We start from the raw sequence: 15,587 nt of genomic DNA, 5'->3' as shown, positions 1-15,587 counted from the left end.
AAGAAGTTCAAGGATGCCTCCACGGTGAGGGCAAAGCCTTTGGTCAGATGTGCATCTTTCATTGGCAGTAAGTGATTAGATGCTTCAGGCTGCGTCTTGCATGGATGTATTAGCACAGGTACCTCAGGCTGACATCCGTAGCATGACCTTTATCCCGGGTCAGCGGGGCTCAGCTGAAACGTTTCTGGCTCAAATGATCCCGACATTCTGACGAGACCTTTGCACCCCGCGCCATGCCCAGCCACCTCTCTGTGCAGCTGGAGCTCCTCCATGTTCAGCATCCTCCCCCTCAGCCCTCAATTCTTTCTCCTCCCTCACCTTCTCTCCTCCTGCTCGTCCTCTTCCTCCAATGAGCTATGTGGTCAAGGACATCATCATCCTCAAGGTCCATACCTCTCTCGAGGCCCATGTTATGGACAGAGCAGCAGACCACCACAATGACCAAGACCCTTGCACGAGTCTATTACAGGGAGCCACCCGACTGGTTCGGACACCGGAATCACACCTTCAGAAGCCTGATAGCCTGCTCAGTGATGGTCGTAGTGAGCAGGTGGCATTAGTTGTATCATCCTTGTTCCCTCGAATACATCCACGGCTTTTGGGACTGGAGTGAAGATCTGTGGCACCATGTCTCCTAGTCTCATTGACTGCCAGAGGATAAAGGAGTCATGGCAGCTGCCAGGAAAGCAAGTGTGCACATGGAGGGAGCTCTTGTTGTGGTCGCAGACTACCTGAATGTTGAGGGAGTGGAAGCCTTTCCTGTTCATGAATCTCACTGGCTTGTCACTGGGCACCTTGATGGTCACATTGGTGCAATCAATGATGGCCTGCACCTGGGGGAATCCAGCAAAGGCAGAGAATCCCAATGACTTCTGTGCCTGCGAGGCCTCATCTATCGCAAAATGAATGTATTGTCCAGCTGTTGCAAAGAGGGAATCAGTGAACTGCAAGATGCAGCGTTGTGCAGCCATTTGCGAGATGCCACCCATGTTTGCAGCTGATCCTTAGAACCAGCAAGAGGCAAAGAAGTCCAAGACAACAGTGATTTTAATAGCTATTGGCAGGGCATGGCGACCAGTACTATGAGGTGTGAGGTCTTTGGCGATAAGGGCACAGATGTTTGTGACTATCTGTCTGGAGAGTCACAGTCTCCTATGGCACTGGGGCTCAGTCATCTCCAAGTAGCTCTGTCTTCATCAGTAGATCCTATGTGGGAGGTTTGGTCACCGTTTCCTTCCAGCCTCATTCCTTTCCCCTACCCTGATGCTCAGGGCTCTGCCCTTCCGGTAGAGGGTGTTGCTTCTCATCGCCACTGGGCTCAAAATCAAATAGGCATGCCCCCATTGCCAGCTGTTGCCTGTTAGTGTCTAATAAGTTCTGTTGATGGATGTTAAATACCTGGTAGTTGAAGGTAATAGGGTGAACAGGTGTTGGGAGTTGATTAGTTAATTGTACTCAGATGTATATATATGAAGAAGAACCAGCCAGCCCTGGTTTGAGATTCTTAGGAGTGGATAAGTAAGCTCTGTGGCAAGCAATAAACAGTCTCCACCAAAGCATCTGAGTCTCAGTCTTCTTCACAAAGACTTGAAAGTTTCTCTGACACTGCCTTCCTTGTGGTCAGCTGGTTGTCCAATTGTTCTTCGCAGCTTTGTCCCCACTCTTCTGCCTCTGCGATGCCAGGAGGGCGACAACCCCCGACATTGCCTGAGTGCTGACTGCCCTCTCTGCCAGACACCTGTGCAATGGCAAGGACACCTGTCTACCAATATAATAAAAGCAAAATACTGCAGATGCTGGAAATCTGTGCATAGATCTTTGAAGGTGGCAGGACATATTGAGAGAGTGGTTAGATAGCATATGGGATCTTGGGCTTTATAAATAGAGGCATTGAGTACAAAAGCAGGAAGTTATGCTGAACTTTTGTAAAGCTCTGGCTGGGCCCTATCTGGAGTCTAGTCACCACACTTCAGGAAGGATGTGATGGTCCTTAAGAAGGTGCTGAGGAGGTTTACCAGAACGGTTCCAGGGATGGAGGATTTTAGTTAAAAATTGGAAAAGCTGGGGTTGTTCGATTTAGAACAAAGGAGATTGAGGGGAAATTTAATAGAAGTGTACTAGATTATGGCAGACTTAGATAAGTTATACGAGAAAAAACTTTTCCCATTACCACATGGTACAAGGACTAGGGGAGACGGATTGGAAGTTTTGGGCAAAAGATGCAGGGGAATATGAGCAAGCACTTTTTTATGCAGCGGGTTGTAATGACCTGGTACTTGCTACCCACAAGGGTGGTGGAAGTGAAGACGATCAATAACTAAAAGAGGAAGTTGAATGGCTACGTGATAGAAATAGACTTACAGGGCTACGGGGATCGAGCTGGGAAGTGGGACTGACTGCATAGCTCCGTGGAGAGCCAGCGTGGACTTGATGGGCTGAATGGCCTCCTTCTGTGCTGGGGTGTCCTCCTCTGTGGGGACTCCATGGCCCACAGAGGGGCCTCTGGCAGCAATGCCTGCCTGGCCCCGGCTTCGCCACAAAAACTCAACTTCTCTTCGAGGGCGCCACAGTTTAGGATTTTAAAAGAGGTAGCTGCAGAGCAGTTTCTAGAACAGTTCCCAAGGATTAAAAGATAGATAACCTAGCCCTGTTATTTCTGAAAGGAAGAGAGAAAAGAGGGAACTATAGGCCTGTTAGCCTAACATCAGCAGTAGGCAAAATGTGAGAATCTATTATTAGGGACTTAGGAACATGGTAATAGGGCACTTAGAACATCCTAATATGATTAAGCAGAATCAACACAGAATTATGAAAAGGAAATTATGTTTGACAAATCTGTTAAGAGTTTTTTAAGGATGTAACTATTAGGATTGATGAGGGAGAACCAGTGGATGTAGTGTATTTGGATTTTCAAAAAGTATTTGATAAGGTACCACACAAGAGGTAATTACACAAAATTAAGACTCATGGGATTGAGGGCAATGCATTAGCAGGAATTGAGAATTAGTTAATGAACAGAGAGTAGGAATAAGCGGGATATGTTCAAGTTGGCAGGCTGTAACTAGTGGGTAACCATAAGGATCAGTACTTGGGCCTCAGCTATTTTCAATCTATGCCTTAGATGAGGGGACTAAGTGTAACGTATCCAAGTTTGCTGATGATACTAAGTTACGTGGGAAAGTAAGCAGTGAGGAGGACCAAAGAGGCTGCAGAGGAGTATAGACAGGTTGGGTGAGTGGGCAAGAACATGGCAGAAGTGTGAGGTTATCCACTTCAGTAGGAAAAATAAAAAAGCAGAATTTTTTTGAATGATTGCTACTATTTAAAGAATGGGGTACTTATGAGGAAGTGGAATTTTCCTCACAGACCAGAGGATGAGTGGTTCACCAGTAAGTGGTGCCGCACAGGTACCCGAGAGAAATATTAAGAATGGCCCATGAGATTACAATGGCTGTACACGTCGGTGTACGAAAAACCAAAGCCCGCATAAGACAGCAGTTTGCCTGGCCAAAACCCCACAAAGATGTAGTGGAGTACTGTAGGAGTTGCCACATGTCCTAGGTTGAGGGGAAACCCCAACCCACAGTGAAATCTGCACCCCTAAGTCCTGTACCAGAGACTGTGAAATGTTTGCATTTATAAGGACCCGGGGATCGTTTTTTTTTAGAGATACAGCACTGAAACAGGCCCTTTGGCCCACCAAGTCTGTGCCAACCAACAACCACCCATTTATACTAATCCTACATTAATCCCATATTCTCTACCACATCCCCACCATTCTCCTACCACCTACCTACACTAGGGACAATTTACAATGGCCAATTTACCTATCAACCTGCAAGTCTTTGGCTGTGGGAGAAAACCAGAGCACCTGGCAGAAACCCACACAGTCACAGGGAGAACTTGCAAACTCTGCACGGTCAGTACCCAGAACTGAACCCGGGTCGCTGGAGCTGTGAGGCTGTGGTGCTAACCACTGTGCCACTGTGCTGCCCTAAATTGTCCATGAATCACGCAGACAATGCACCCCTTCCAAGTTCCCAGCCTTTCACAGAGGCACTGCACCCCGTGTCCACTTCCCCACAGTTTCACACAGATACTGTACCCCCCAACTTCCCACCCTTTCTTACAGACACTGTACCAATCTAACTCCCCAGCCTTTCACAGAGAAACTGACCACATCCAAGTCTCCTGAATTTCACACAGACACTGTACACCAACCAACTCCTCATCCTTCCACAGAGGCACTGCACCTCATCCAGCTGCCCACTCTTTCACAGTGATACTTTGTCCACCCATCTCCCCACTTTACGACCAGGTGAGGAAGGGGTCTAGGACTCCCCTCTTAGCCTTTACTGTTTGGGTCATAACAGGGTTTAACTTTTAAAACAGTGTTTTTAGCTTCCCCTCAGTGAGTCCTTGCTCACTGCTCTCTAATTGATATTGCAAATAAATCAACCAGACAGGTTTTCTCAGATTTAAGCAAGAAAGGTGTAAATTTATTAACCGTAAAACTCCAACTCAGTTAAAACTACTAAGAATATGTGACGTGACCACACTCGCATGCATAGGCAATAAACGCACATGCAAATAAAGACAGAGGAGGAGAAAGAATTAAAGTGGAAAGGTTTAAAGTAATAGATGGAGTTCAGTTATTGGTTTTGGGTTGGATGTAAAGTCTTTGATTGAAGTCAAGTTTTGCAGGTTGGGGCCCAGTGCACACTTCCAATCTTGTTTTGCTGGTCTTCTGTCTTGAGGCTTAAGTTACTTCTGTGAGTCCCTGGAACTTTATGTGAGAGAATGACAGAGAGAAGGAGACCTTCCCCCTTGAAGTTCAATTGCAGTCACTTCCAAAAACCTCTGTGAGCACAATTCAATTAACTCCAGGTTGGCCAGCAGATTAGTCATGTGACTAGCTTTTTGTTTGAGACATCCTCACAGCTTACCAGATACTCACAGTGGTGGGGGAGGGGGGGGGGGGGCTGGTGGGCAGGGGGCGGAAGGCTGGCTCTTACACATTTAATGACTCTCAATGTATCTTGATCATAACTACTGACAAAACCCATCTGGCTAACTGAATCTGGGAGTACTTCCATTGTCTCTCTGGGCAACCGTCTCTCAGAATGCAAATGTGTAGCTGTGTTTTCAGCCACTCAGTCATCTGGCCTTTTTAAACAAGTTTGTTCAAGGTTCAGTACCAGTTCAAATTAGTGTTCCATATGACAAAATTAATATGTTTCCATTTGGCAGGTGTGGTTTCCGTCACACCACCCTTTTCAATAGACACTCTACCCCATCCAACTCCCCACCCTTTCAGCCACTCCAACTCCCCAAGTTTGTCCACAGGCACTGTATGCCATCCAAATCCAAGTTAGCATGCAGGTACAGCAAGCACAGGGTATGTTAGATTTTGTTACAAAGGGTTTGGAGTACCGGCCACTGGCCGTAATATTGGAGCAGGACGGCCAGTGGGACGAGGTGAGTAATTATTCTTTCAGTTACATCTCAACATATTTAAATGGATGTCCCGTTGCCGAGCGGTGGGGGGGCCGCCAAGAGGCCTCACCGTCGTCGGTAATACGGGGCGGGGCCTTCCCAATGTCAAGACCCGTGGCAGGCCTCTCCCGGTGGCATTTTCCAGGCCCCCCCCATCACGACCCCCGACATCGGGGGCCGGTAAAATTGAGCCCACGGAGTCACAGTCTCAGAATAAGGGGTCGGCCATTTAGGACTGAGATAAGGATAAATTTCTTCACTCAAAAGGTTGTGGATCTTTGCAATTCCCTATCCCAGAGAGCTGTGGATGCTCAGTCATTCAAGATACAGGTCGAAAGATTTTTGGGTACTAGAGGAATTAAGGATATGGCGATACTGTGGGAAAGTGCAGTTGAGGTTGAAGTTCAGCCAAGATCTTGTTGAATGGTGGAGCAGGCTTAAGGGCCACATGACCTGCTCCAGCTTCTGTTTCTTATGTTCTGATGAGTCCAGGTCCTGAGGTTGACAATCCTGGAGTGACCGTCTCTAAAGTCTCTCTCCATATGAGGTGGACAAAGTGTTTGGCAACCATCCTGGCACTGCTGGGGAACAGGAGTTCTCCCCTTGCCTTCAACTATTTCACAAGTACCTGCAGGGAGGATTCTGAGAACTTGGTAGATGGCTTGTGACTCATTTCATAGAAAATTCTAGATTCAACACCTTGGAAACAAAAGAAGCCTGAAGGAAACGCAATCTCCCTTTAAAAGGTGGACTCCCGATTTAAATAGGCCTCTGGCTTTGCAGGGTCACATCAGCCAATTCAGTGAGAAATGCAACAGTGATATTATAATGAGATCTGGAAGTTAAAAAACATTTCTAACTCTGTTTCTGACTGAGGCAGTTGAATTTTAAACTGATGTCATGCCCAGTAAAGACATATCACATTCCTACTTTTATCATACAATCTTTATTCAAGGTGGTCTTTGAAATTGTCCACTTTTTAAAAAGAAAATTCAATGTGCTGCATGGCCACCAAAGGTCAGATGACCTGGCCTGTGTATTCAAAATGCCTCGAAAAGACAAAAGTATACATTCCAGAGGTATCTAATACACGCAGCTTGGAACCATCAAGAGACATCCCCGAATTGAATGGTTTTCTTCTGAGAAAAAGGTGTGATGTAGACACATCATAACAGAATAGAACTCTTTCAAACATTAATAGATAGCCATGGAGTCCACATCCTGATCCATTGTGTGGTTACAGGGGAGAAGGCCATGTGTCAACTAACAAAAACTCTAATTTGATGGATTTTGACGTTAAAAGGTAATCCTCTTGAGAGCGAGAGAGATCAAACAACCTCACAGAAGGCAGTCAAGCCAGAGGCTATGGAAAGATCCAGCCTAAACAAGAAGAAGCCCTGCTGCTAATTCTACACATCAACTTGGTGTAGCAAAGTGACTGCCTCCTCCAGTCTGAAATCTCAACCACCAGAAATCTACAATACCTCAACAAGTTCAAGACTACAAATACTGAGGCATGCACCTTTAAAATAAACTGTCCTTCCAAGAAAATTCAACAGGTTTACTAAAAACCAAGTTCACCTACCACACCTTGATATCCTACCTTTTACCTTCTACCTATCTTCTCTTGAGAGTACATGCGAGAGTGAATGCGTGCTTGACTGGTGGTGTGAACATTTTGTGGAATTAATATTGTTCAATAAATAGTACATCTTTTGTTTTAAACCTACAAGAAAACCTGTCACTGTCTGTTTACTTGGCAAGTAAAACACTCAGGGGCTAACTCATCATTTTAAACAAAACACAATTACAGTCAGGTGGGAGGTGAACAGTGGGAACCACCCACACCCCTTACCATTTGTTTGTAATACTGAAAAGAAAGCTCATCCATCCACAACTGATGAGAAGTCATAATTGGGACACATATAATACTTGTCAGGGTGCGCCTACTTTCTTAGTTGGAACCAAAAGTTTGTGTCTCATGTCAACAATCTGTAATTTCCTTAACAAATAATGCTTTCGGGAACAGTGTATAGATTTAATTGAGAGCTCATCTTTGATTTAATTGTTTATAAAGCAACAACACTGCATTATTACATCAATAACCAGACTGTTAAAATGAACAAAACAAAGATATTTCACATACCTTAGTGTAGAATTTCAGTGCTCCTCTGTAAAGAAAGGCTCTTATGCTCTGGGGCTGAAGCTTTAGTGCTTCATTACAACTTAGGATGGCCTTAAGATAGCGTCCCTGCATTGCAAAGTAAACAGCTCGACTTAGATAGACCTACAGAAATAATGAAGATTTTGTTAAAGACTCCATTGCTTTGGCATCTCGTTTGTTGTAAAAATTATACACTAAGTAGTATTTCAGGTTAAACATTTTACATTTTTTCTTTACCTTAGTTGTGCCTGGGGAACACTCAGTTTGCAGGTTTGTTGAAGAGGAAATAGAGGCACAAAACTGTCTTTTCACCGACTACACTGCCCTGGGATTCTCAGGGTTTCTGTAGCTAAGTATAACTGGGATTGCCCCTGAAGGAGATGCATCCCATTGGTGGGGCACTAAATAAACCTGGCGATAGGGCTTACTCCAGGATCCTCTCCTGACCCAAGGTCTGTGGGAATTCTGGGAGTAGCCCAAAGATCAATGAAGAGAAAAATCAATTTCAGTTTTGTAAAGTATTTCCTACCTAGCAAGATCTTTGGGATTTAGAACCTTCTGTTTGCTGCTCTTCTGTAGCAGCTAAGCAGAGGTCTGGATGAATAAAATATCTACATAGAACTAACAGAATTTGTAGCATAGAAACAGACCATTCGACCCAACTGGTCTATGGTTGTGTTTATGCTGCACATAAGCCTCCTCCTACCCGCCTTCATCTAAGGAAGAGCTGGCAGCGTAACCGTCTATTCATTTCTGCATCATATACTTATCTAATTTGCCCTTAAAGGTATCTATGCTATTCACCTCAACTATTTCATGTGGTAGCAAGTTCCCCATTTTAACCATTCTCTGGGTAAAGAAATTTCTCCTGAACTTCTTATTGGATTTATCTGTGACCTTCCTGAAACAGTGGTGCATAGAAGATTGACTGATTTGACTAATATTACTGAAGGCTACCTGGAAGGATCCAGTGGTGTTAAAGTTCAGTGATGTGGTCAATTTAACTGTCATTGATGAGACCATGCCCTTTGGTTGCAGTACCCTGTAGTGTAAGTATCTACTGGTCAGATGTTCATGCTCTCAGTAAAGCTTTAATTTCCTTGCTTCCACCCTCCATATCCTTATCATTCTCCTCCCCATGACCCAGGAGCAACAATGCTCCCACAGGCATAATTCATTACGTCTCCCAAAATGTTTCACTTTTTTTACTACTCATTCTGATGTTCTGATGTCAAATCTTTAGTACTCACTCTGAAGTTCCATACTGCTTTGAAGTGCCTAAAGTTTAAAAGGCCCCCAAAAGTAACAATAACTTTAACAGGCTGATTTAAAATTATTTGCGCTGGCCAGCTCACTGGTTCTATTTAAACAAGGCCTGGAACTTAAAAGGGCGCTCCAGTTTACACTGCCGGAACAGGAGACAGACCGGCACATTCAGCTGGTTACCCGTCCAAAGGTTATAATCTATCTCTAAGTCTGCAAGAGACCTGGGGAGGGGGTAAATTTGGGAGTGCCTATTCCGCCCCAGTGTTAACACCCCTCACAAATAGTGAGGTTTGTGGAGCCATGGATGTTGTGTCTCAGGCTTCATCATCATGAGCCAGTGCTGTCAGAGGAAGTAAATACTCCAAGTTTGGGCTATTGCTAGTGCAGTGTGCTGTGCATTGGGGATCATAGGGAACATTATGGGGCCTGGTGAGTCAGGTACAGGGGCCAGGAGGAAGATCTGAGGTTTGCATGTTGGAGGTCATGGACTCGGGACCAGGAGATGTGACAATTGTGATAAATACTTAACTTTTATTCACACAATGTTTAGTTTCAGTTTTCTCCAAGGCATACGCGGCTCAATTTATCTCCTGCAGTTTAAAATCACTGCATGAAATTATAGCCTCCACTCTGCTATACTGCCTCTAGACATTGTACTGTGAAGGAATCTGGCTATATTAAGGGGTTATAAGGTTAAAAGAGTTATTTTCATACGAATTAGGGATTAAAAAATTTAAAAAAGGGTTGATCTGTCTGGAAGGTTTAAAAAAAGTTTTCATAAGCATGCCAGTAATATGCCTCTGTAGTCAAGGATCCCCAAAGACACATTGTACAGCGAGCTCGCCACTGGTATCAGACCCACCGGCCGTCCATGTCTCCGTTATAAAGACGTCTGCAAACGCGACATGAAATCGTGTGACATTGATCACAAGTCGTGGGAGTCAGTTGCCAGCATTCGCCAGAGCTGGCGGGCAGCCATAAAGACAGGGCTAAATTGTGGCGAGTCGAAGAGACTTAGTAGTTGGCAGGAAAAAAGACAGAGGCGCAAGGGGAGAGCCAACTGTGCAACAGCCCCAACAAATAAATTTCTCTGCAGCACCTGTGGAAGAGCCTGTCACTCCAGAATTGGCCTTTATAGCCACTCCAGGCGCTGCTTCACAAACCACTGACCACCTCCAGGCGCGTATCCATTGTCTCTCGAGATAAGGAGGCCCAAAAGAAGTCAAGGAATCTAACACCCTGTGGTCAAGGACGCAGCATAATTGCCTCTTTATGTCTCTTCGTAAGAACACAATAGCAGGTTCTGAAAAACAGGAACTCCTTCAAAAAGTCATTAGCATCATCACCTCAGCCATTGTAAATTACTACAGTTTAACAATGAATGATGTGATTTTCTACCGATGGACTTAAATCACCTGTCAATTGAATCTGGGAAACTGAGTTATAATCTTAAAACAAAATCGGGTGGCGAGGAAATGTAGCATCATTTGCAACTTCCAGCATCCTGCTGGCTTGAGGATGTTGACCAGCCTCTCTGCTCACAGCTTCCTGCTAACTCAGCCTTTTCTTAGATATTAAACAATGTGGATCTTAACTAGGTATTAACAGTTATATAGCCTTATTTGGGGAATAGAAGGGGGTGAGCCTACTTGCAAGAGAGCTAAAACCTCCATATGTAAAAATCTTGTTATGCAGCTTAGAACCAGCCAGAAATATTAAAACCACACAGTGGATCTTTAGATTCACTCCAACATTTCTCACAGTAGAGTTACTGTTACTATGGTGTGGTGATGATAGTTCTCCCCTTAATTAGGCTAGAGGTATCTCGCTAAACTCTGTAGCTTTCTACTCAGGGATTTAAGGTAAATGCTGCTTTAAATATTGATGGATATCTCAAATATTTTCCTGTAACAACATTTAGACTTAAAACTTGGATTCTCTACTAGAAATAAAATTATACTTTCTTTCTTTTCCTAGAACTATTAACGTTGCGACTGACTTCCCAGTAAATGTGAATTGCATGCTTGGTTCTTCAATAAACTTTTATGTAATTTAGCAAACATTGGGCTGGATTTTACGTCGGGTGGATGGGAGCTGGCCTCCGACATAAATGTCGGTGGCAAACCTGCTTCCGTTGGCCCAGGGATCTGTCCCGCATTTTACGGGTCCCCGGGCTTTAATTGTTCTGAGGCAGGATTTCCACCTGCTTGAGGCAGGAAGTCCCGCCTCATTGAGCTGCCGGCCACTCATCAGGCCAGCATCTCTTAGTACCAGCAGCACCACCGGGAGCGGTGGCCACTGCTGGGACTGCAGCCCAGCCGAGGACATGGCGCCAGGACTACAAGTAAGTTAGGGTTGCCTCGCCGGGGTATTCAGTCACGCCCCGGTGAGGCAAGGTGGCCGTGTCGGGGGAAGGGGGAGGGTGTCTCAGGTCCTGGGGGTCGTTGAGGAAGCGGGGGTGGTCCTCAATCAGGCACCCTGTGCCCGTTTGTCAGGGCCCAACCCCGGGGCGCTGAGAGGCCGCCAGCTTTCACTGGGTGGCCTTTCACGTCTCTCGGACATCCAACCCATGGGTAAAATTCCGTGGAGGCGGACGAAGGCCCTTAAATGGCCGGTAAGAGGCCTGCGGCGGTCGGCACTTTTCTCGCGCCCCCCCCCCACCACCACCCTCTGGCCCACGTGAAGTGGGGCGGAGGCAGGAGCGGGTCGGGTCGGGAGCCTCGCGGGTGGCCTAAAATTCCGGGCATAGTGTATCTCAAACACGAGAACCCATCTCCATATATTCTTCAGTGCGGAGGGAAGATGGTGGCGTAGCGGTAATGTCACTGGACTAGTAATCCAGAGGCCCAGGCTATTAACCCTGGTGACATTGGTTCAAATCCCACTATGGCAGCTGATGGAATTTGAATTCAATTAATTAACAGAAAAAAATCTGTAATGGGAAGTTCCTCTCAGTAATGGTGCCATGAAACTATCATCGATTGTTGTAAAAACCCATCTGGTTCACTAAGGCCCTATAGGGAAGAAAATCTGCCATCCTTACCTGGTCTGGCCAACATGTGACTCCAGAGCCACAGCAACGTGGCTGACTCTTAACTATCCCCTGAAATGGCCTAGCAAGCCACTCAGTATCCAGGGCAATTAGAGATGGGCAACAAATGCTGGCCTTGCCAGCGATGCCCAGATCCCATGAAAGAATAATACAAAAAGGTACATTATTGAGGAGAGATGCCCGAACCCTTATAATATACGGGTTGGTATAATCAGGCTGAAACATGTTAAAAAGGCTATCTGGAGGAAAGCTGGTTTGTTTCGTTCGGGGAGTCTTGGATCAGTTCTTCAGACTGATTCAAGTGTCTGTGAGATCTGTCTTTTTCAAACTTAAGTGACAGTGATCATCTGAAGAGTACGCCTGATCCGGGACGGTCCCAAAAAAAGGACTAGGATTATAATCCCCTTCAGTACTGATGCCACTTACATAGTGGGTTGTTTTTTAGGTATATTACAGGGGTAGGCACAGAAAAAAAACTGCTGGTACCACATAATCACAACCCCCAACAAGCATTTATATATATATATATACACCAGGGAAGTTCAGGATCAGTGGTCAAGGTCAGGTGGGTTGATGGGAATAAAATCCTGACAGGATGTTTTGAGGCAGGATTGCAGCGGAACTCCTCATCATCTTTTTTTTTTCAGTTCGCAGTCCTAAAACAACTGAAAGCAGGCATTTTTTAATGAGAAACTTCTGGCTTTAGTCTGTATTTGAATCAACTGCATGATAAAAGTTTCTAATTTTTTTGGTAACGCCTACTTATACAAACTGAAAAAATGTTAAACATAGTCAATTATATTTCTAGTCATTGTCCTCAACACTTTAAAAAACAATACTTACAAATAATAGATCTATATCTATAAATACGATTTTTAAAATGTAGTTGCATTGAATATTTACCAATGAAAATGGTTTTGTGTAAATCTGGATACAATTACCTGGAACCAATGCAAACATAGGTAAACTTCAATACCTCAAAGAGTTGGGGGTTGATTGCAAGGGCTCTGTGAAAGTCATGGACACAATTCACTTCATGAAGCCTCATTCTGCACAATCCTCGCTGATAATAAGCTTTAGCAAAATTTGGGTACACTTTCAGTGCATTATTAAATGAATCAATTGCCTGAAAAATATCAATCAAATAAGCATTTCAAGCAATAAGAAAATTATTAACATGCATATATCAAAAAAAGGAATAATATTCTCACCTCGATCAGTTTATCCTGTTCAGCATAGCAAAGGCCCATGTGATAATGTATTTCTGCACTTTGTGTTAAGTCATTTGTAACTTTTGGTTCAGAAGTTTCAACTTCAAGATCCAAAGCTTTCCGAAAGCTGATTAGTGCCTCCTAAATTGCAAACAGAGAATTTGGAATATAACATAAGCATTGGGATTACAATGTTAATACCAAACAAATTTTTTTGTATTGTGGGGAGGGTAGAAAGGGGTGGAGGGAGGAGGAAGGAGAAAGGGGAGGTGCATGAGAGATGGAGGACAGAAGAATAAATGATGCCAAAAGCACAACTGAATCTGCTGAGCTACTACTGGACAATATTTTCACAATGCAAACTTTAAACATAGGGGAAGAGTTACAAAAATGAATTGTTGTCTTTAGAATCTCATTCAATTGAGTCATATTGGGTGGGCTAGGTAAACAAATGCTTAATTTTAGTACTGAAATATATTTGCGTGCTGTGGCACAAATGTGCCCCCATCTTTCCACCATACTTTGCCCAAACACTACTCTTCATCTTAACTTCCAGTGTGAAACATTACAAAAATTCACTAGTATGTTCATAAAAATGAAATGCAAAGTGGTTTGATGACCTTGCACTGTTAGGTATGGCTCATTTTGTAATGAATGAATTTGTTTTTGGATTTTGTGACTGTGCCACCAAAATCATGAATTCATCAACACAGCTTTTGTTGCAAAATAATTTATGCTGAAGAAAATACAATAAGCAAAGTCAGTGATGCTGAACTTTAATTTTCATCCATCATCAGAAGCACCTAACTGCAGTTTCCTGCTGATTGAAAGGATTTTGACAAAATATTCAAATCTATGTCTGCAGTTTTGAACTTGATTACCTTTCAATTTAGGTGTCTAAATTTGGCAAGAACACCAAATATTTTTAAAATATCACAAAGGTGATATAAGCAGAACATGTAAGGGTTGTTTTTCATGTTGCGGCTTAATCAGTTAGGTGGTGGTCATGGCATACACAGCAGCTGCCCAGAGGAAGTCAGGGTGGGACCCTATTGAATTTTGTGGTGGCCCCTAATTATAATGTGGCTGAGCTACCAGCATGAAATGTAGTCCCAGTAGGCAACTCACTGATTGGAGGTGAGAAATCGGATAGAGTAGCTGCTCCTGAAGGGTCTGTAACAGTACCTCAAAGGAGAAGCTTATTTAGCATCTAAGCAGGGCTTTGCAGCAAGAGGCAACGTATATGCAGAACCTACTACAACAAAGCATTTAATGTGCAAAACCCACAACTGCTGTACAAATATCTCCAAAATACAATATCTCCATTCAATTTTCCTGACAGCTGTTGAGGATCCCTTTAATCATTGATGAAAATGGCCATTGCCCAACCAAAAGTGGCATTAGGGTTGTAACTATGTTATTTGAACCTGAATTGCATATATGTACAAGGCCTTTGCCTGAATCCAGCAAGAGCTACGGCTACGAGAAGCAGTTTCAGGCAAAAATGGGGTGGTGGTATTACAGCAATAAATACACAAGACTACCCCCCACTTCCACAAGTTGGATGGGGCATACCAATGATCCTTTTTGCTGGTCCTGAAAAAGAGGCTTACTTATTTGGAGTTATAATTAGTTTGCTGCTTTGTTCAAATATATCTTTCCTTCTCAGATCCTTTCAGCGAACAATGCAACATTTTGGCTTGTGGCAGGCCAATGAACAAGGAAAATGAGGAAGCATTCTGATACAATTCCTGCATCATTTACATACAATAACCTCTTTGAGGTGGAGTCACTGCAACAAAGCTCTGGGCTGCACTGAGACTGTGAATGAAGTAAAAAGGGGTAGAGACCCAGAATAGTGGGTTTCCACTCCTTCTTTCTCTGTTTTGTTCTCAGGAAATGGACATGCTGTAGGTGCAAGTAAGAGGAAAATTGACCCCAATATTTTGAATGGGAGAATCTCTCTTTGGCCTCCTTGTCACATGAGACAATGGGTAAGCGCCTGGAGGTGGTCAGTGTTTGTGAAGCAGCACCTGGTGTGGCTATAAAGGCCAATCCTAGAGTGACAGACTCTTCCACAGGCGCTGCAGATAAAATTGGTTGTTGCGGCTGTTACACAGTTGGCTCTCTCCTTGTGCTTCTGTCTTTTTTCCTGCCAAAAGCTAAGTCTCTTCGACTTGCCACTCTTTAGCCCCGCCTTTATGGCTGTCCACCAGCTCTGGCAGTCACTGGCAACTGACTCCCACGACTTGTGATCAATGTCACAGGACTTCATGCAGACATTTGCAGACGTCTTTAAAGCTGAGACATGGACGGCCGGTGGGTCTGATACCAGTGACGAGCTCGCTGTACAATGTGGCCTTGGAGATCCTGCCATCTTCCATGCGGCTCACATGGA

General features: G+C 44.3%; 1 protein-coding gene across 4 annotated transcripts in view; it reads right to left on the bottom strand.

Annotated features, from left to right (window-relative positions):
* ttc6 (tetratricopeptide repeat domain 6) overlaps nt 1–15,587 on the bottom strand; it is a 414,842-nt gene that overhangs the window by 82,836 nt on the left and 316,419 nt on the right. For all 4 annotated transcript variants that reach the window (XM_068039290.1, XM_068039292.1, XM_068039293.1 and 1 more), the window contains 3 exons: nt 13,190–13,330; nt 12,955–13,104; nt 7,643–7,783 (listed from right to left, as the gene is read on the bottom strand). In XM_068039290.1, the coding sequence (XP_067895391.1) occupies nt 7,643–7,783; nt 12,955–13,104; nt 13,190–13,330 (432 nt within the window). The remainder of the gene's footprint in view (nt 1–7,642; nt 7,784–12,954; nt 13,105–13,189; nt 13,331–15,587) is intronic.

Source organism: Heterodontus francisci, chromosome 9 (assembly GCF_036365525.1).
Source record: "Heterodontus francisci isolate sHetFra1 chromosome 9, sHetFra1.hap1, whole genome shotgun sequence".
NCBI lineage: Eukaryota > Metazoa > Chordata > Chondrichthyes > Heterodontiformes > Heterodontidae > Heterodontus > Heterodontus francisci.
This window is presented reverse-complemented; position numbering and strand designations above follow the sequence as displayed.